At 39.3% G+C, this 22,141-nt stretch overlaps 1 protein-coding gene across 8 annotated transcripts in view; it reads right to left on the reverse strand.

Annotated features, from left to right (window-relative positions):
• The window catches only part of LOC137286653 (dystrophin-like), a 386,558-nt gene that overhangs the window by 237,715 nt on the left and 126,702 nt on the right, over window positions 1-22,141 (reverse strand). For all 8 annotated transcript variants that reach the window (XM_067818622.1, XM_067818621.1, XM_067818620.1 and 5 more), the window contains 13 exons: window positions 19,412-19,603; window positions 18,886-19,067; window positions 12,011-12,155; window positions 10,730-10,820; window positions 9,972-10,210; window positions 7,781-7,960; window positions 6,990-7,253; window positions 6,680-6,767; window positions 6,066-6,307; window positions 5,182-5,335; window positions 2,467-2,639; window positions 1,878-2,093; window positions 532-645 (listed from right to left, as the gene is read on the reverse strand). In XM_067818622.1, coding sequence (XP_067674723.1) covers window positions 532-645; window positions 1,878-2,093; window positions 2,467-2,639; window positions 5,182-5,335; window positions 6,066-6,307; window positions 6,680-6,767; window positions 6,990-7,253; window positions 7,781-7,960; window positions 9,972-10,210; window positions 10,730-10,820; window positions 12,011-12,155; window positions 18,886-19,067; window positions 19,412-19,603 — 2,280 coding nt within the window. The remainder of the gene's footprint in view (window positions 1-531; window positions 646-1,877; window positions 2,094-2,466; window positions 2,640-5,181; window positions 5,336-6,065; window positions 6,308-6,679; window positions 6,768-6,989; window positions 7,254-7,780; window positions 7,961-9,971; window positions 10,211-10,729; window positions 10,821-12,010; window positions 12,156-18,885; window positions 19,068-19,411; window positions 19,604-22,141) is intronic.

Genomic DNA, 22,141 nt, shown 5'->3' on the forward strand with positions numbered 1-22,141 from the left:
GGGTGAGTTTAGTTTTACGCTGCACTCAGCAGTACCCCAGCTATATGGCATCAGTCTGTAAATAATCGAGCCTACATCAGATAATCCAGCGATCAACAACATGAGCATCCGTCTGTGCCTGACCACACGATCCCGTAAGTCCCGCCTCTTACGACATGCATAGTCTTTTATGGCAAGCATGGGTTATTAAAGGCCTATTCCACCCCCAACCTTCACGGATCGATCTGAAATATTTAGAGGTCAAACACGTTATGATAGGTATTTATGTAAATGACAACTTGAATCTGCTAGTAACATGGCTGGACGGTACTGTACATAGTATGCCAACTCCAGGTTTGTCTTCATCATCTTGTTCCCAAATTCATACATTGAGGATTCTGGAGCCCAGTATCCCATGCTGGCCTGCCACTGATTATATCATGCTATCCAGAACTGACTGCTAGCATACACTGCACTGGAGAACCAAATCTCATTTCTTCCACATTCTCTCTGTTCTATCCAGAGGTGGCTGTAAACAGGAGAACTACTTACATTGCTCTCATGGAGCTGAGCCTCAAGGGTGGGGATGTCCCCACTGACTGGGTCCTCCGCATGGAGGAACACATCCATTTCATCCATCCATCGTGTCAGTCCAACCAGCTGATTCTGAAACAAGTCGACACCGATGAAAATACAACACACAACTGTATCATACATTCAGAAAAGAAGCAATATGTGACATGGTTGTCTTGCTGTTGTGTACAATATTTCAGCTTCATCAAAGAAAAGCAGCAACAAAGAATGCAAGTCTAATTACATAAGCAAAAATGATTGTAATGTGTAAGGGATGTAACTCTGCACAATGACATGATGCATAAGAACCTTTTCAGATATTTAATGATAGTCCATTTATATTGCCCATTTATCCATGTACCCAGCATGCTCAAAGCTGTGACATATTACCCCTGGTACAGAACACTCCCTGTGGAGAATACAACTGGTCACCTGTCAGATGCTCAAGGTTCAAACTCAGACAACCACTGTCTCATATAAGGAACTCAAGTATACTGCTGGATGGACAGAGGCAATTTTAAACAAACTCACATGCCTCAGGTGAGACCATATGTATCACACATGCTTTGCTGCAAGACTGAAGCTCTAGAAACTCACCAGATTCAAGCTGCCAAACACTGTCATTTATCCATCCACACTTAATTATCCATTTAAATTTATATATGAGGTACTTACAAATTCATGCTTCTTGAAAACATTTATTCAAAGCATTGATGAAGACCAACTACCAGCTAACACCCTAAAACTACTGAATCAATTATGTTTGCCTGTATGAACCTGTAGCAGATGCACATAAAGAGTGCACATAGAGTAATAGATGGGCCCGTGGCACACTAGCATCATTAAGTAAGAAGCTTCAAGGAAACAGTTGCGGGCATTGAGGGCATGGCCACATATTTTCCTGTATAAAACCTTGGAATTACTCATGAATAATATATCACAATGTTCCCAAGGTTTAACCAGATGTTCACACTAACCAGTCAGGAATGTAAATCCCAATGTGTCTAAACAGAAATTAAATGATGTTGCTGAAACCTCATGTTAACAAATGTAGAAAGTAGACATTTTGTACCTGATACAAAGCCGACTGTGTACTTGATACAAAGCAGACTTTGTACCTGATACAAAGCGGACAGTGTACCTGATACAAAGTGGACATTGTACCTGATACAAAAAGAACACTGTACTTAATACAAAGCGAACATTGCACCTGATACAAAGTGAACATTGTACCTGATACAAAGTGGACACGGTACCTTATACTTATCAGACACTGTACCTGATACTTATCAGACAATGTACCTGATACTTATCAGAAACTGTACCTGATACTGTTTCATTTGACCAATGGTCCTGTCCAGCTTCGCCAGTCTGTCTGTGATAGCTGTAGACACGTCTGACCACCGGCCATTCAGATTCTTCAGGTCGTTCTGGAGATCCCCAACATCTGCAACGGAGGACTTCTTGTCAATGAGCTCCTGCCCAGTCCTGTTGACATAGTCCAAACTGGACTGGTGGTCTTGGAGATCATCCTGCAGTTCCTAAACACAGACACAAAAAACATAAGGCCTTGACATTTTCTGAATGAACATTTGTATAAACCAGCTACTGAAGAAAATAACCAAGTATGAAAAGTCAACAAGTCAATATTTGCAAAAGTCTTCGGGAATGTAGGTTAAAAATTTATCCTTCAACAAAGCGCATTAGGATATGAAGGGAGACAACTCTTCCAAAACTTCAAAAATTGTCTCCCTTGATGTGCTATGATTTAAAGCGTATATATGCAGATATATCATATGATCAGAATATGAATACAAAATAGATAATACTCTTGTGATCAGCATTCCTGAAAGAATGAAAGGACAGTATATTATACAAATGCTTGCTTACAAATTGTTCCAGTGAATAACTCACCCGGTACTGAAGTTGTTGTTCTTCCATTGTTTCAAGACTCGCCAGCGACATCTTCTCAGTCTGTAGTATAGCCTCCATATCACTCACCCACTTTGAGAGTGCTCCGATGGCCGCCATGTATGACTTGGACGGAGCTCGCTCCATTGCCTCTGCTAACAACCTCTGCCTCTCCCCTAATAAACAATAGTGTGTGTAGAGGGATTAGCTGCTGTAGAAAACCCAGCCCTGTATATCATTAACATACCACTGAGTAATGACACTGTGAAATCACTAAGTACAAGTCATGGTTAGTGTAACACAGGATTTTAGTAACAATGTAGAAAGTCTTCATTAAAATCTGATAAAGAATTTATTTAATGAAGAGTGTAATCCTTCAAGAACTGAAAATACAGATTTATGTTATGCAAAACTTACAGATTCCATGTTGTTTGCCTTGAAAACTGCCTCCTCTCATTTGATTTTTTGTGTTAGGTATCTTTTGAACTTGTGACAAAATAACTAGTTGATTCATGATGTGATCTATATGAGAAATGCCCCTTTAAATTTTCTGCCAAAACAGGAATCAATAGCTCAATAGCTGCAAACTGCTATATTTGGACTTGATTCACTTCAGACCAATAGTTTATATTTCTTGTCGTGCTAACTTTTTCATGGCTGCAATATCTAAGCTGTATCAAATCAGTCAAGAAATAATCAGGTCTGGTTCAACCAAACAAGTGGTTGAGAGTATGAAGAACAATAATGCCTCTGGGTCACGATGACATGCAGTCAGGTATCACTGAAACCCATCTTTATTTCAATACAATGTTGACATGCGTGTAAGGGACCAGGGGTCCTACTCTGCCCCAGAGGGAGTGAGGTGGGTTTGACAATACTTTTCAACAGTATTCCATTTCTATCAAGCATGTCCAAAACACAGGTTAACATGGAATGTAAAGCATGAACTTGGTTTAACACTTCAAACCCATCAGACTGCTGATAAACCCAGAAACATTATTGAATTGTGCATCCTCAGAAAACAGAAAATTCATGTCCCTTTTCTGCCTCATAACTCCCATGGAACAGTTTGCATCAGGGCCACAAACCACTAGACTGTGGAACCATCAGTTCCTTTCTGTCAGTCAGTGGGCGGCTGGGAGGATGGAGAATGGTACGTACAGACACACAACATCGCCACAACATGGATGATGATGATGATGAACTGAACATGAGGCGACACACACATGCTAATGATCCTATTAATCTTAATTACTAATTATCAAACAATTATTATTTAATACTTATACAACCATGCAAGTAGCATGCAAAATCCACACAATTTATGACATCAAACGTTTATCAGGACTTTGACATCTAAAAAAAATAGCAAGTGTTCAACTAAAAAAACAGCTCAAATGAAAAGGACTAAGTATCATAAATGAATCCCTGGGTATAATATTCTGAATTTATCATGAAACTGACTTAAAAGTAACATAATGTAAACCAAAAGAGAGTTTACAACACTTTCATGTTTCATAGTACTTACACTCCTCGGGATCTGGAACACAGTACTTGATGTAGATAAATTTAGGTTTATGTCTACTCATAGAAACTAGGACTTGGGGATAAAAGTTCATGCCGTAACATTATTAAATATTTTAGTTGACAATCTGGTGCCAAAATCATGCAGTATGTCTATTAATATGTGAGTAGTGTTGAAAAGTCAAGCATAAATGTCACCTAATATTAAATTCAAAAGCTTGCTGCTGAAAAGTCATGCATTTGTTTTAAAACTTTGGAAATTCATGCATTCATGTCCATGAACATGTGAGCTTAGATGGTGTTCAAAATTCATGCCTTACTTATTATTCTTTAGGTAGGTGTTGAAAAGGTGTCAAATTACCAATATAATAGCCAAAAAAGATAAAGAAAATTTATGGAATTATGATGCTTAATAATCTTGTGTGTGAGCCTATCTATACTGTTAGAGAAGCCTCCAGTCTGGGTACAGCTGTGGCTGACCCAAACGCACCATTTGTACGGCAGCTTCATAAAAAATATACATCAAAAGTCTCTTTGATCTCTGACAATTTATAACTGGGTGCATTAAGCATCGAAAACCAAAACATTTTTGTCTAGTTAGTAATTTACACACAAGTTACAAGATGTTTAACGTTTGCAAGGTAACTGGAAGAATCATGTGAGGATATATTTTAACATTTGAAAATTTGTGAGAAAAAATAATAATAAGTGTGTTCCTACATATTTTCAGTTTTGGTCATATAATTGTATGGTGAATATAACCACATACACACTCTCTCTCTCTCAAAGCCACCACACAAAGACAGAAACAACATCTGCAAAGACAAATACATGCGCACATGCACGCACGCACGCACGCACGCACGCGCGCGAGAGCGTGCACACACACACACGCACACACACACACACACACTCTCACATACCCACACAATAACAGTGTTTATGTACATTATTTTGTTGCTAAGATCTGTACTTCAATCGGTTTGGTTTCTGTCTACATATGGAAACTGAGTGTTGTGAAATATGAGAGATGTGTGTCCAACAGTTGCAAAACATTAGCAAGTTACTGAAAGACATGACAGTGTTGACACACGAGATGGACATGGAGACCAGGAAGCTATCTTACACCACAAGATGTCACACTTGCAGCAAAACTCGTAAAACATACACCTGTAAAAGTCAGAAAAGTCTCACCAATTTTATCGAAAGTTGTCTGCCACTTTGAATTGAAGACATTGAGATCTTCCTGGATCTGGTTGTTGGTTTTGTTGAGTTTCATTAGACTCTCACCATGTTTTCTCAACCTACTGACTCGGTCCTCGTGAGACTTGATGGATTTCAACTTCAGCTGGATATAAAGTTAAACAGATCAATGCTCATCCTTGTGTGGAATTAAGGAATACTCCAGTTTCAGTCCATGCATAATGAATAAAGGATCATGGGCATAGATCCACACAACTGGCATCAACCAATCACAAGCCTAACCACCCAGTACTGTATTAGTTCCTTCTTACAACATGCAGGGATTCCTGGAGCCAAAGTTTATCAAAGATCTTCAAAGGTTAACAATGTCCAGATCTACTAAGAGAGTGAGACTTGTTGCATGTTCCTAAAGCGGCCGTCACAAGGTAAAATGAAGTTTGGCAACACATTAAAATTTGTCAAACTCATGTTTTCACATATCGAATGCATGTTGTCCATCATTGGTATCATTTGTGTGCCATGTTTGTATCAATGTATTGGACCAGATGACCAAACCATCACCTGACAATTTCGTTGACTCTGATTGGTTGTTTCTGAACTACAAACGTTGGATAACACTTCACATGTCAAACCTAAACCTTAAAACACTGAAAGTCTGATGGACATTTTGTGAGAATAGAGACCGATCCTATATCTCGGCAACAGTTCGACAACTCTGAAACTGGTGTCGGTGGCGAGTTGTTGGAATATTCACACTCTAAAACTTGAATTTGACAACAAGTGTTGTCTGGCTTTAGTTTGGTATGTGAATTCCACTTAACATCTTGATTGGAACATGCAAACAGGGTGTCTGTACCACTAAACAACCGGCTCACCTTGCACTGGTCCAGCTGCTGACTGATATCCATTGCCTCATCAGCGATCCTCTCTGCAGTGGTCACCCACTTCTCATAGCTGGCCATCAACTCTTGCAGTGTGGCCAGCTCGCTGTAGAACTTCTTTGTCTCCATGTTGAGATCCACACGGTTCTGTGTTTCTGACAGTTTCTTGTTGATGTGGTCCCACCTCTCCTCCACCTGCCGCGTGGCCTTCACGATGTGGTCATTTGGCTCATCAGCTAAAACACAACTCTATTCAGATTCCTGTTCCACAAAGCCATTGCTATTTTTTATTTACCTCCCACCGTTTCACTTAGACTTAAAATCCTCATAGATGTACGATCATGGTTTGTGTCAGCTGCGAGAAGTATACGTAGAAGCGTAATGTCAACGTCTACACCCTGCAATGACTTGATACAATTAATGCTGATGTAAGTGGCTAAAGGGACACAACTCTAGGAGGAACAAATTTATCACTCTTTCAAGTTGCTGCAAAACTTAAATTTATTGAAATCAATCACTGTCATATATTTCTGTAATAGTTTATATATTATTTAAGTCACTCACAGTCATAAAATGCTATCAGTTATGTACTGTTATCCTAAACTCACCAATTTTAAGTTCAGTTGTGACGCTTTTACCCAGTCTCAGCAGATTGAACACATCATGTGTGTGAGCTTTCACTTCACTCTCCATGTCCTGAAAATAACCAAAAAAATATATAAAAAAATTTATGGATGTCAGTAGTAATAAATCTACAAAACACTCCCTGTGATTGCATATCAAAGTATAGTTCCATCTGGTTTCCATGCAACAACCATCTCCTATGTCTAAGTATAAACTACACACATCTTCAGTTGCCTGGTTTGGAATCAAACCTGGATTCAGGGTGGCATGATCTACTGGGGAATTACAACAAACCTGTGTTAGCACCAACTGTTCCTCCTCTGTGAACTGTTCTTGTGGACTATTGGATTCTGAGACGAGAAGCTCCAGTGTCGTTTCAGTTTTGTCAAACCAATCGTACAGTTTTAAAAGATCTTGGTCAAACTGAACCTGATTGGCTGATTCAACACGACGCTTCTTAGCTGACGAGGCTGAAGGGGATCGAAGTCTTGCTTCTTCCGAAACTTCCGAAATCATCTCATCTGATATCTTCCCCAGTTCTACCCCTGAGTTTGCAATCTGGGCAAGAAACACACAATCTTACACAAAACGTCTTTTCTCTTGTTGATCTTCTTTCCAAATATCTTATTCTACAAGGCAAATTTGAATTCTTCTTCAACATCTATTTCTTGATTTGCATCACTCAGCTTTATCAACTAACCATATAAACAAAATACAAAAATGTACACATTTTCAAGCAGGCATTTTCAAGCATTTCTCTGCTTATATTTGCTTTTGTGTCCATGATACAAGGAGGGCTTATCTTCAAAAGGACCACACAGTTATTGCCTGCTGTTCATCTACCTCTTGTTTCATTCATCCAGCCATGCAACCAATACACTGTGGGCAGATTTCTTCAAACATCAGTCCTTCATTGAAAGCATAGCTTAATACTCTTACAATCTTTAAAGATTATATAAAATCATAATAAGAACTCTGCTTCCAGTAGCAGTCTTTAACTGTCACAATAGATCTGAATGTGTGATTGAGTTGAAATCTAAGTTTAATTCAAAATTGCTGCCATGGGCATCTGCTCCCTTCCTCACCTCTTTACTCTGGTACTCCATCTGCTGGACAAGTCGCTCCCACCTTTCCTGGAACTGCTCCAGCTGTGAGCTGATGCGATCAACAGCCACTTGATTGTCGACATGCTGGACGATCTGCTGACCACAGTCATTCAGCTCGTCAAACCTCTGGACCTGTTCCACCATGTCTCTCTCAATTGCCTGGAAAACAGTTGCTTGTATTGAAAACAGAATCTATACCATGTCAGCCAATGTAGATATCAGGAAAGGGTGAGTTTGGTTTAAAGCTGCTTTGAATAGTTCTTCATTTTCTTCACAGCATGACTACTGAATTTGACAGCAGAACTGAAAGTGATGAAGTGGAAATATCACTGATTACGTGGCACCCATTACAACCAGTACAGCGTTTTCTGTGCGAAAGTAATGCCTCCAAATGTGTAGAATGGATGCAGAAGATTACACATACTGTGTCCTCTGGGGTACACTATAATATCCACTGTTCAATATTTGTGACAAGAAATATAAACTTCTTGCAGTTAGAGTAATCATTAACTTCTACATCACAGTCTGCTACATCATTTCATCATTTTACAGAGCCCTTGAATTTTACCTTCATTTTGTTGGCCAATGTAAACCACAGGGTCTAGATTTTCGAAGCTCTCTTAGAGCTAAGACTGTCGTAAGTACCATACGTTAACATTAGCTTATGATTATCTCAGCGCTAAGAGAACTTCGAAAATCTAGGACCAGATATTAGGCTGTGGAAATATAAAAAAGAATCAGGGCAAATTTTGGACGTGACCCTGCTATCATGTGCTTCTGGATGCGTGATTGCTTCGTGCCTGGGTCCCATTTCACAATGATCTCATAAGATCTCGTAACTTTTCTCATAGCAGTCCTACCTCTTACAATTTAACATTGACTTATGACAGTCGTGAAACGGGGTCCAGGGCCGCAAATAACCTGTGTTTGCATTTTCTAAATGAATCAATTGAACAGTCAGTTATTGTACAGTAATAAAACAGTGACAAATATTGCTGTGGACAAGAAAACAATTCTGAAACCACAATCATATGACATGAACTTGCAAACATTGCCTTAAATCCCAACAAAGGTGCAAGTAATCTTGCAACTATACTACCGACAGGAAAAAAGGGAACTGATGAAATGACAGTGAAAGTGAAATTGCTCTGCATGTCCACTAAATCAAATTTGGGTGTGAAGTTCAATATCTTGTACGACACATTCACAACACCTTGATGGCATACTCTTGATTAATTTCCGGATGGTAGCTCGTGGTATTGCCCGCCATTTACCTGAAGAGCTGCACCAAGCCGGGCCAGGTTGACAGGGTGGGGTCCCTGGCGTACACCCTTCGGCAGAGAATTTCTCATAGATGTTCAAGAGGGGACAGGTCTGTGGACCCTAGGGCCAGTCCAGTGTCTGTGTGGCCTCTTGTCAGAGATAAGCTGTGACAGTTTGGGCCTGATGTGGTCTGTCATTATCATCTTGGAATTCAAAATTTCTTATTGCCTGTCATATGTAACCTCACCCCACACCATAACACTACCACCCCTATATCGATCATGGTCAATAATGGCACTCTGGCATACCGCTCATCGCTACAGCCCCAACGTTTTCTGCCATCTGTGAATCTGAGGCAAAATGCCAATGGCTCAAAGCTGCCTAATGCTGCCTAGCTCATGCTATATGTTGGCGCCTATGGTGAGCTGTAAGGGTAATACCTTTGAAAAGCTGCATTGCTTTCAAATGGACTTGATAGAGCCGGTCTTTAACAGTTGAGAGTGAAAGTCGTCGTCCAGTGAGTGTACAGAGTTCCCTATTGGTGGCAGGTGCTGATTTGAACCTACTGCATATGGCCATTAATGTAATGAGACGATCCTGTCGTGGCTTTTGGTCTACCACACCCAGGTCTCATTCCAACCCCCACCTCTTTGACGGTACTTGTCCCACAGGCGTGATATAACACTTTTTGATCTACCTAAATTTCAGGCAACTTGACACAGAAGTTCAGTGTGCATGTCCATTATGTGAAATTTAATTGTCATTGGATTTTGCGATCTGGTGCAGTGTTATAGTAACGCAACCTTTCACCTCAACGTTTGCTACATTCAATTTCTTAGTTCCCTCATTTTGTTTTGTCGATAGTATATTTATGACATGCCATCACAATGTCTCTTCAAAAAACTACCTTTAACTGTCTGACTTGGGCTATAACTTCTTCCGCTACAGTCAGATCAGCCAATCGCATTCTTCCTAACACTTGTTCCTTATCTGCTAGCCAATCAGCAAATTTGTTTTGTTCCTCATTGAAGTGCTGCCACTTTAGGAGTAGTTCCTGCAAAATCATCCACTTCTTTTCTGTCCATCGTCCTATTGTAGCCCATCGCTTCCCGAGGGACTCCAGCTGCTTCTCCATGGCTTCACATACTGAAACATTCCACCGAAAACTGAAATATTCAAATAACAAAATGAAATGTTCCACAGTGATGTTATTAATTAATAACATGAAAAAGAGTAGAGGAAAATACAAAAATGAATTCAGTTGGATCATACACTTTGTGCATATCTATGCATATTTAATGGCTGTGGGTAGCCAAGTCGTCTAAGGTTCAGGAATTTGTTATCAAAGAACAGTGCAATGCGGCTTTGAAGATCTGACTAGTGTTTCTAGAAAGTGTGATTGAACTCACCTCAAAACATTCTGCATGTAAAATGAAAATCTATTGCGTGTATTTACCTACACCACTGTACCAGGGTATGAGAAGCCTTCATAATTTCACAACAATGTTTCACTTTCTCATTATGTCAACCATCAAACACCATTTCTGTGCTGAAATGTTGTAACAAAAAAACCCCACATCCATAAACTCTTTTGCCTGTACTATTACAAGGCAAGCCTGTCCAGCACAAATAGCAGTATGTCAGTCAACAGTGGGTATCACTCACCACTTTCTGTGTTTGTGTCGTCCACTACAACCACCATGTTCTGCAAACTGTCCACTCTCTTCTGCTGCTTCTCCAGAGATTCCTGGATCCGCTATAACACACATGACATCCACATCATAAAGGGGCCATGTGTACTAAAGGATCTTAGTGCAAAGATTATCATAGTTCACATATTCAACTATGAGTGAGTGAGTGTGTATAGTTTCACGCTACACTCAGCAATATGACAGATATATGGCTGCAATCTGTATGTAATCGAGTCTGGATAAGAAAATCCAGTGATCAACAGCATGAGCATTGATCTACACAACTGGGATATGATAATGTGTCAACATATTCAGCATGCATGTGCTACCTAATCCCGTTAGTCACCCCTTATGACAAGTATGGGTTACTGAAGACCAATTCTATCCTGGATCTTAATGGGTTTATCCTTCAAAAGACACTCCTAGATCTGCTTCAATAAAAACTACATGCCCACATGCTACAGAGGCCCCATGCATGAAGTTATCTAAATTTTAAGACTATCACAGCACTTCCAAGAAAACAGATACTTTTGAATGTACATCCTATAATCCCAACAAGCTGAGCATACAATCACAAACTGGCATCACAAAGATACAGGTCATCACTGCTATTCACTTATTGGTATATGTAGTATACCCTTTGGATATAGTCACAGGGAGACCCCTGAAAGTCAGGGGTAGAATAGACCTTAAACAACCCATGCTTGCCATAAAAGGTGACTATGCTTGTCGTAAGAGGCGACTAACTGGATCGGTTGGTCAGGCTTGCTGATGTGGTTGACACAGGTCATCAGTTCCCGATTGTGCAGACCGATGCTGATGTTGATCTGGTCCAGACTCGATTATTTACAGACCGCTGCCATATGGCTGGAATATTGCTGAGTCTGCGTAAAACAAAACTCACTCACTCCTTCACTAGTCACAGAGAGAATGGCTTTCTCAAAATGCAGAGTGAGTGAGAGTGAGCTCAGTTTTACGCCGCACTCAGCAATATTCCAGCTATATGGCAGTGCTCTGTAAATAATCGAGTCTGGACCAGACAATCCAGTGATCAACAACATGAGCATCAATCTGCGCAACTGGGAACAGATGACATGTCAACCAAGTCAGCGAACCTGACCAACCAATTCCGTTAGTCGCCTCTTACGACAAGCATAGTCGCCTTCTATGGCAAGCATGGGTTGCTGAAGGCCTTTTCTACCTCCTCAAAATGCAGAAATAAACAATTACCACCATTTACACATAGATGACCTACCTTGTGTTCACTGACTTGTCGCTTGATGGAATCGAGATCAGAGCCCAGTGGTTCCTGTTGGTTGATGCGTTCCTCCATCTGGCCCAACCAACTGGCCAGCTCATCCAGCTGCTGCTGCTGGAGGTCCATCAGCACTTGCTGCAGTCTGCAACACAGAGGTCAGTACTTTAGTAATGTGAGGCAGAGGGCAGTACTAGTACTGGTAGCATACATGGGATCTATGCCTCACAGGGCAGACCTTTAGTCCTGGGAGGACACACAACATCTTGAGTCAAACAGAGGACATACACAGCAAACTGGACGCCAGCAGAGCACAGCAATAGTACTTGGAGCATAGAACATTACTAGCAATTGTAGCAGACACAGCATTGGGAGTCAAACAATACTGGAAGCAACCACAATGTCCAGTTTGTAACAGATGACAGCACTAGTACTGGTAGCATACATAGAATCTGTACGTAAGAGGGGGCAGTCTGAGTTCTTAGAACATATACAACATCTGGAATCAAACAGAGGACAGGACCACTACTTGGGTCAAAGCCAATATCAGTAAAATGCAAGAAGACAGATGGGAAATACTGACGTTACTAATTGGTCTGAACATCTACATGATGTTGTCTCTTATAAGCCCCAGTAATAATCATACTACTGTTTGTTAGTGAAACAAATATCTCATAGGGGAATGGAACAAGAATGTTGAAGATATAACAAAAACTTTTTATATTTCCACATAAAAAATTGCCCATAAAGTCCATCATTTTACACTTGGGCACCTATGAAACAGACACTGTTCCATAAATTTTAATCATTTCAAGAAAGAAGTCCCAGAAGTAATTACAGGCACCTTCAACTTCAAAGATGAATGTTTACCTACATCAAAAACACAACAGAACTCTCCCTCTCAATGACGTCTGCCACTGAGATGTTACACATCCCATTACAACACACAGCCATGGGCAGACATGGTGCTCCAGTGAGTGGATTCTGTCTGAGTATACCTTGTCTGCTGTTCAAGTGCTTCCACTGACACAAAGTCAGAAGAAGACACAGAGGCTGAATGGGTTAGATGACTGACTTTGCATGCTGGGTGATTAGGATGCATGACTGAGAGCATGGCTTTGACTTCTGGACAGGACTCAACCCAAAGAAGAATTAGAATCTGAACTCTACTCAGAAAATGGAACATATGTTTGAGTGGAGGAAGTCTGTAAGCTTCTAAGAGAAAAAACGTTGCTTTAAGATATCAAATCATAGTCAATATGTCTTTAATGAACCCAGAATACAAAATTCACAAACATCAGAGAGACTCTTACTGAAAGTAATCATTCAATTCTAACATATATTTCAATAAGTACTAAGTATGAAAAAAATGTATTTCAATACAAAACAAAAAATAAGCAAAATCTAACACAACTTTATCAATCCCATTTTAATTGTAAGGACCAATCACTTTAAGTTTATCATCATTCATAAAATATACTTCCCTCATGATCAAAGGAGTGCAAGACCATCAAAGCCTGGATAAGATTTTATGCACAATACATCAAACATTAGCGGCACTTATGAATACTGACAGCCAAGTGTTGGCGCTGTGCCGACAGAGTAGCAGGTGATGGGTTCTCACAACACACCATTGGGTAGGATGCAGTTTGGTTCCTTCAGATGTCTGCCAAGATCGACTCCTACTGCTGTTCTGTCAGCGGTGTATAAATGTTGCAGTGCCGACCAGGCAGCTGCCACCTCAGTGTCCCCATTAATACTTTGGAGAAGTTATGTTTCTGGCAGCATTTACCTAATGGATGTATTTTCTCTGGAGCCGTAGGATCAGAGATGTCAAAGAAGAATACATTTAATGTTTTTCGTATGTCTTGTTTTGAGAGTCTAGAGGGCTATGACTTTCAGACATGGACAGGTAAAAGGTTCCAAATAAATTGGAAGGGACATTTTGTCATCAGACAATGGTGGTACAACATTTGGTGGGTGTGTGAGTGAGTGTGTGAGTGGGTCTTGGATGAGTGAGTTAGTGAGGTCTCCTACAGACGTGATGAGCAAATGCTTTAACCACTAGGCTATCCCTCTGCCAGAAGTGTACCCATGCAAGCTAGACCTGCTCCCAATCACTGATTATATGGGATGTGTGACAGTTGTCTGAGAACAAGAAACCCTTCACCAACTCTCAGTCTTACATTTTTGTGGGTTTCAAATGAAATGTTCCTAACAAAGATCTATATTATGATGAACAAAACCCTTGGAACAATAGTATCTTCAAATTTGTTGGTACTGACAGTCCAAAACTTCTTGCTGCCTTTACATCTAATCCTCCTGTTAACTTCATGCTTTCAATCATGTCAACACTTTTGTGAGTTTCAGATGAAACATTTCAAACAAATATCTATATTATAATGAACGAATCTTTTCCATAACAGTGCTATCTTCAAATTTGTTAGTCTTGACACTCCTATGCCTCCTTGCTGCCTTTACATCTAATCCTCCAGTTAAACTCCATGTTTTCAGTCATGTAGACATGCTATTCAAGCTGGTGTGTCCTTCTAGTGATTGTTTTTCGATTATTATTTAATGATTCTCAGCAAAGACAAAAGTTTTTTTGTGAGGTATCATCAAATATTCAGACCATTACAGACACTTTTATCACAAATCAATGCCCCTTTATCACGACTGCTCCTTTGAAATCAGATCGCTCTGAGTGTGCAGTGTTGTGACTGAGTACACGTCCCACAAACTAAGACCATCACTAAAACTACAATATCTGCCTGTGATTGTTATTTCTGTTCAGCTAATGAGTTTTAATACAGTCAATACAATTTCTCCTAATTTTTATTGGCAGGATTGCTTTTAGCAACATTCCAGCAATATCACTAGTGAGTGGGGGACACCAGTAATGTATTTCATACATTGTACCCATGTAGGGAATGGAACCTGGATCTTTGGCATGCTGAGTGATGCTTTAACCACAAGGCCACCACACTGCCCCCAATCAGAAAGTTTAGTTCACACAGTAGTAAATCACATTTCACTGCTTGCAAAAAGATTAATCTATACTTCAAGCCTTAAACAGCAGAATATATCCTTTGCTGAATTTCTCAAGTTCAAAGGACATATGCTATATCAATAGGTTATCGCAATGAAAAATAACAAACATACATAGGTGTTTCACTAGGAAATGGCAACAGGTAGATATGATACTCTGACATTCCAATTTAGTATATATACAGAGTTTAACATACTCAGTTTAACAGTTTAACTACCACGCCCACTACAGTAATAATATTTTCACCTAGCTTCTGACTGTGTATATATGTACACCCTGGTATGTGTATACAATGTTGTACTAACTTGATGATGTGAATGCCAACACATGCAACTTGAAATGGAATAAAGAGATATAAAAACACACAAAAAAAACCCACTGTATAGATAAGGTGCAGAGTAATGCAGCGTTATAATGGTTGTAACGTTCTGGTAAGAACCCACAATCAGTTGTATGGATGGCACTGACAAATCTAGACATATAATCAGGGCATGATGCCTTTACAGGGCAACTGTACCAGTTAACAAAATCTTTCAGCTCACTTCTAATACCTTATTGTATACAATATGGGAGATACCTGGAAACAATGTGAGTGTCAATCTGCATTATTTTACCTCACACATAAATGTTGCTGTCTTATTGGCTGAGTGCTCTTCTAATTTTTCCAATGTACATGCGAGATGTATTGCAATACACCCCATGGCCAATAGCAACTCATTTGGTACTTCTTGGTAGTTATCGCGAATAATATTGCATCATGCATGATGCATGGAAATTACCGATGTTTCACCAATGCAAATCGATGGAAGGGAGATAACTCTAAGTCTTTTTTTTTTTGTGTGTTGCCTCCCATATCTAGTGATGGCTACAAAAAAATCTACCTTGGATTCCAATATACAAATATTGACAAAACATTGATATGTAGTCCCTATTAATATTAAGAAGGGAAATTACATCTCAGAGACTTTACTGAGACAATACCTATGGGGAAAAAAGAGCAAAATGCAAGATTTGAATCGTTTGATTCACACAGGTTGGCTGAAGTGTACGATCCGATATTCATGCTTCAAACAGTTCAAAATTAACACTGAGGTGTTCATTAAGATAATTACATTGTTCACTGGTCCATGGGTTACTCAGGGAACATAATCAAACATCGAAGGTACCTCCACCCATGGTTCCCTCATGACCAGTGAACAATTTATAATATTCAGATGTATCAGGCAGTTTATCCATGATGCGAACCAGTGGTTAACGTTATGAGTAACAACCAAAGCCATAAGGGTATCTTCACTCAGTCATCTATCCTGGTTACTCCATTCAGGTTATTAACCAAGGGATGAACTCAAAAGATGTTAAATAACATCAATTTTATATGATTATTAAAACGATATTTGTTGGTATCATGACTCATAACCCTCAAATGTGTATGCTCTTTAAATCGTTTTTAGCTGTACATACAGCAATGAAGATATCAGCCATGCTACATTGGTGTGGGTAATAGCTGATCTATGATCTTCACTGTCATGTTATGAGCAAGAAATCAACCTTATCTGTACTGTAAGTGATATGTTTCACAGATCGGACAGATGCATGTATTTGGTGAAGGAGCACCTCACTGCTATTACTGCAGAGAGAGTACATAACCCAAGTATATCGCACTTTCGGGCAGTATGAATCATATACCATGTAACTATTAACACCTTCAAAGTTTGATGTCTACTGAAAAAATGCCAAATTTTCCCTGGAGTTTTATATGAGGACTGTTGGAAGAAACCATATCAAGATCTGACACACCTAGCTTTCATTTACAGCGTTCTATGGCTTCAAACTGAAGGAGGGAAATCAACTCAAAGGCAGGAGAATGTAGCAGATATAATTAATGTGATTCATACTTATACATTAAACTGGCAAAGTTTTGAAGTTTTAGTAATTGAGTGAGTTCCTTTCAGACTTTCTTTGGTAGTAGTAAAAATTCATTCCAAAATAGAGGTGTTAACAAAAAGATATTGAGAGGAACCATTGGTGTTCAAGTAGAATTGTGAACATTATCTTAGGATTTTGAATTTCATGAAGGGCAGTTTATGTGTTGCTTCCACTAATATTTCAGACAGATGATACAATGCTAGATGTCAGATGCCATGAAGGTTTTTCTGGTATAGGGTTGTCAGAAAGTCATTGTTAAGATTAACTTCCTCTCTTTGTATTTTGTTTCAAGTGAAAATCAATAAAGTATTCAGCCCTAATCTTATCTGCATGCATGAGTATACATTCCATGTAAAAATCAGTGTAATATTCTTGGACAAGTTGTATACCTGGATATGACTCAAAAGTTCTTCCAGTGGAGACCAAGAGAATATGAGTGGTATTCTGAATGGCCAGAGAGATTGGCAGCCCCTCTTATGAACAAGTAACCTATCCTATTCTCCCATCTCTTATTATGTAAATGTAAAAATATGCATTATTTCTCCAGATCTTAAGAACATGGACAACTCAGTACTGAAAGCGAAGGCTTATGTTTTTATTCTGTTTTCAGCAATATTCCAGCAATATCATTGAAGGGCAAACAGAAATGAGTCTCACACATGTTGAGAAAAGAACCTGGACTTTGGCACGTCAGGCAAACACTTGAACCACAAAGCTTCCCCACCAGCATTATGACTGCACAATGTCACTGACGTAAGAAAACTAACTGATCAACCTGCCAAACAGCAGTTCCAGGGACAACTTCCTTGTCTAAAAGAGAGTAATCAGCCACAGCAGGTGCACCCCCAGACACTGTAGTCAGCTGGGTGGCCATGCATGTAAACAGCAGTTACAATCTACTGATAAACAGGCCCCTTATAGCGCTGTCAAGACATTGATGGCTTGCTTATTGAAGATGGTGATCCTGATTATTTGACATACAGTGGCATATGCCCATGTTGTATGGCAACTGCATCTCTCAGGCCACATACCATGTAATCATGAAACAGATGTCTGACTACAAGAGCATCTCAGACAATCAGGTGGAGATACTGACATTTACTTAAAGCACATAACAGTATTGTTCCACAGTGTCAGCACTTTCAATTTCATAAAATAACAAACGTTCAAGTGGTGTGCACATTTGAGAGTAAATTTTTTCCATAAAATTATGATGAATAAGAATTTCCCTTCTTTTTTTTGCTGTCCAACAGGATCAGGTGGTCAGACTGCAGACTTGGTTGACACATGTCATCTTATCCCAGTTGTGCAGATACTCATGCTGTTGATCATTGTATGTTCCAGACTTAGTTATTTACAGACTGCCACTACATAACAACAAACCAACCAAGAAGAACTGATCATAGTGTGACAGGAAGTCTCTGGGACTGTACTGGTGGAACACCACAGCAGCATGGCAACAACTCTTGACATTATCCCAGTGCTCAGAATTTGACCATGCATGCTGTAATCTATTCCTTAATCTTCACACCTGCAGATTAAGACTAATCGAAATACAATAAGAACCCAATGCTGCTAAAATGTTTTCTGTGAACAATCCAACTAAGTCAAATGGTTTATACCATAAATGTCACAGCTAGAGCACAGAAAATGTGCCTACAGAGTCTATAGATAGTTTACACAATCATATCTATTTACCAGGTCTATGATAACGAAGCTATATGACAGATTTAGACAAGTCATGGCAAACCAGTGGCTGAGAGCATGACCAATGTTCCACAGTAGGATGATGCAAAATCTGTCCGTTAAAACAACCTGTCCAAGGCTCTTGAAATAAGAAAAGATGCTACATGTTAACTCTGCATTGGGAACCCAAAGGGCCAGTATAAGATAAACATACCTGCTCTGTCTGTCAAGGGCCTTGAGACGGAGGTCTTCCCACCGATTGTTAAGTAATCCCATCTGAACACGGATCTCATTCTCCTCTTCTTCTGTGACCTTGCCATCTGCAATGAGGTCGTTTCCCTCCTTCAGGACATTCCCAATGCTGTCCTGGTGCTTGGTGAGTTCCAGCATGAACTCCTGCAAGGAGACAAGTTGGTATCATAACTGGTCAAGGGTTCAATGTTCAGGGGTGGTACTAGGTCATGTTAGCGTGGCTTGAATTTGGGAGAGTTTCAATGTGTCTGGATGTGTACTCGGATAGATGACAATACCTACATCTTGTACTCATGTTCACTAACACTATATCGAGAATACCACCTGGATGAAAACTGTGTGTTGGTTCTTGATGTAAATCAGTTGATCATCAATTGTTGAAACTGTCATACATTTTTATTATATCATGTCAAGCTCTGTTTGATGCAAAAACAATTCCAATTTGGGTTATAAAGTGTCCTCCTAACTTATCTGGTTAGCAGACGTACCTCATGTTCATTAAACTGTTTCTTGACACTGTAGACGAGGTGTCCAATGGAGGCTTGTTTCTCGATGACCTCCTCTGCCTCCAGCAGCCAGGTGAGGACGTTCTCGAGGGCATCCTGGTAGGACAGGAGGTCAGAGGACGTGGTACTCATGGTACTGTGTCTGCTCTCAGAGCTGCTCATGGACATGGCAGACTGGAACACAAACAGCAGTTCACAGTTTATTCTAAATTCAATACCATTAGTGGAATAATACAAGTGTAAAATAAGAATACTTCAAAATAGATTGTACAATATCTCATGGATAACAAAATTTATGGACTTATTTGTCACTGACAGACATTTATCTCCTAAATATGCAACATGCTTTGCAACTTTGCAACATGCTGGGAAAAAAAACAACAAATGAAATATAAGATTGTACTGGGATTTATTATTTACTAAATAACCACATTTCTGAGAGCAACCTTCAGTGTACATACAGTCACCACGATACTGGACTTTCTGGACAACCCCACTCCTAAACTTAAAAAAACAACACACTAGCGACTGTCTTAACAACTATGATCACTTTGTGGACGGATGCACTCGTGAAACAGAAAGTGAGGAATAATTTGATATGACATTCTAACTGGATCAAAAAACATTCTCTCCCAATAAATAGAAAGTCAGTAGTTGAAATACCACACAGTGCAAGCTCACTGATGATGTTTCATGCTGAAATGTCGCCACAGAATATTTCCAAAAGCAGAATATAAACAAACCTTCATATGAGGCTTCTAAGCACATCACCATGAACATACCAATCAAATCTCATAGCATGCTGGACAAACAGACCTAATTAATTTGATTCAGAACTACTTACTGATTCAGATTCATATTACAAGCCTCTGGTGCAAGGAGAGTGCCATCTTGATTGTTAGGAGACATTTCAGGAATGAACTCCCTAGAAACCTGGCCTCCTATCAGTGGTTATTACAACAGACAGGACAAAGAGCAAAACATGGAGCACAATACAATAATCCAAGGTCTCTTACTGTTCCGATGATTAATGACAGAGGCAACTATTAAAACATTGGCAAATTGTTCTCAAATAACAGAGAGGCCAGGCTCCTCATACAATAGCTTACTTTTTTTTGTCCTGTTATTCCATTAATTATATTTTTTTTAAATTCAGTATATTCGCTAACAATGAAAAGGTTTAAGGAAATGGATTTTCTGAACTGGTCAAGAGATAAAAATATAAACAATCCTTCTGAGAGATTAAGTGCTGTTGCCAGAGGCTGTATGGAGTATCACTCACTCCACTGCTCCTGTCAAATAACAATATTCACCCACCATGGAACAACTCAATATTCCCCCAGTACCAGCACGTGCAAACCCAATTGCTTAAAGTCATGTTTAATAAATTTCAGTTTCCACGATTACAATAATTATGTCCAAGGCCTGAATAATTCTGACTCCAACTGAAAACAAGAAGTGGTCTGGCAATGCCCTCACTGAAGCTCATGCTGGAATGAGTTTCCAGACAAGATTATTGTCAACACTAACATCCCCTTTTAGGTAGTAAAATTCAAAATGACTGCAAGTCAAGCCAGTTTTATTCAAATATCATACGTAAAATATTGGTACAAAACATTTCCTGGATTTCCGAAAGTATGTCCAGTCAACCAATTGTTAATCATGAACACACGAAAACAAGTTGTTGTTTTATCTCAGCCAAATATAAAAAAATATAATGCAAATAAACTACTTTCTAAACTACTAAAATTAGTAATCCCTCACTGTTCATTGGAAGCTGCTGTACATGAGATCTTGTAAAGAGTATAGTGAACTAAAATCTACAACAGCCCACATAAAGTACAGAAACTGGCAACTTGTGTACATGTACATTGAACATGTATTTAGACTGGCATGAAGAGCACACCAGATCTTGTATGGATTACCATGTGTTCATCTCTATGAAGCTCACATATTGACTTGCAGCAAGTTTTAGCAGCTACCTGCAGCATGTATTGACCATTATTGATGACTGGCCATATCACACCCAATGCTCACACAAACAACAAGAGAAACATATTAAACTGAGATTTTTCTGATTAGCCATATTTGATTACCCGGCACTTAATGTCCATTATAGAAGCTTGAGAAACAAACAGGAAGTAAACAAAGATTAAACTGTCAATCTATTATGCATTGTTTGCAACCAGCCATAGTTTATTTTATGCTTCCCAGGTATTTAATTCTCTGTAAAACCTTCAGCAAGTGAGTGAGTGAGTGAGTGAGTTAAGATTTAACGTCACAGACACAATATTTCAGTCACATTGTGACGAGCAACCTCCAAATAAGTAATATTAATGTAAAACACGAATCCAAACAATTCATGATATCAGTATTCTGAATCTCAGAACAAAATGTTGGAATCATTAGACATCAGCTTAAATAACACAATGGGAATAACAGAGCTGTTCAATCTTTGATAAGGACCAACCTGAATACTGAAGCTTACATTGAGATATGAAACCTGTGTGTTCAGTGTGATGAGCAAAACTTGATCAGCTTTACCTTTTACACCTCATCATTAAAAAAAGCATCTTCAGACATATTGTACCATGATTTGGTTTTAACATTCTGTGCTTGTTGTCTCCATTTTTCTATATTCCTGCGATATGGCTGAGGTCAGTAGCTAGTCGAAAGAGGTGACTAACGGGATTGGGTGGTTGGACTTGCTGA

This window comes from Haliotis asinina, chromosome 6, assembly GCF_037392515.1.
Source record: "Haliotis asinina isolate JCU_RB_2024 chromosome 6, JCU_Hal_asi_v2, whole genome shotgun sequence".
In the NCBI taxonomy this organism is placed as follows: domain Eukaryota; kingdom Metazoa; phylum Mollusca; class Gastropoda; order Lepetellida; family Haliotidae; genus Haliotis; species Haliotis asinina.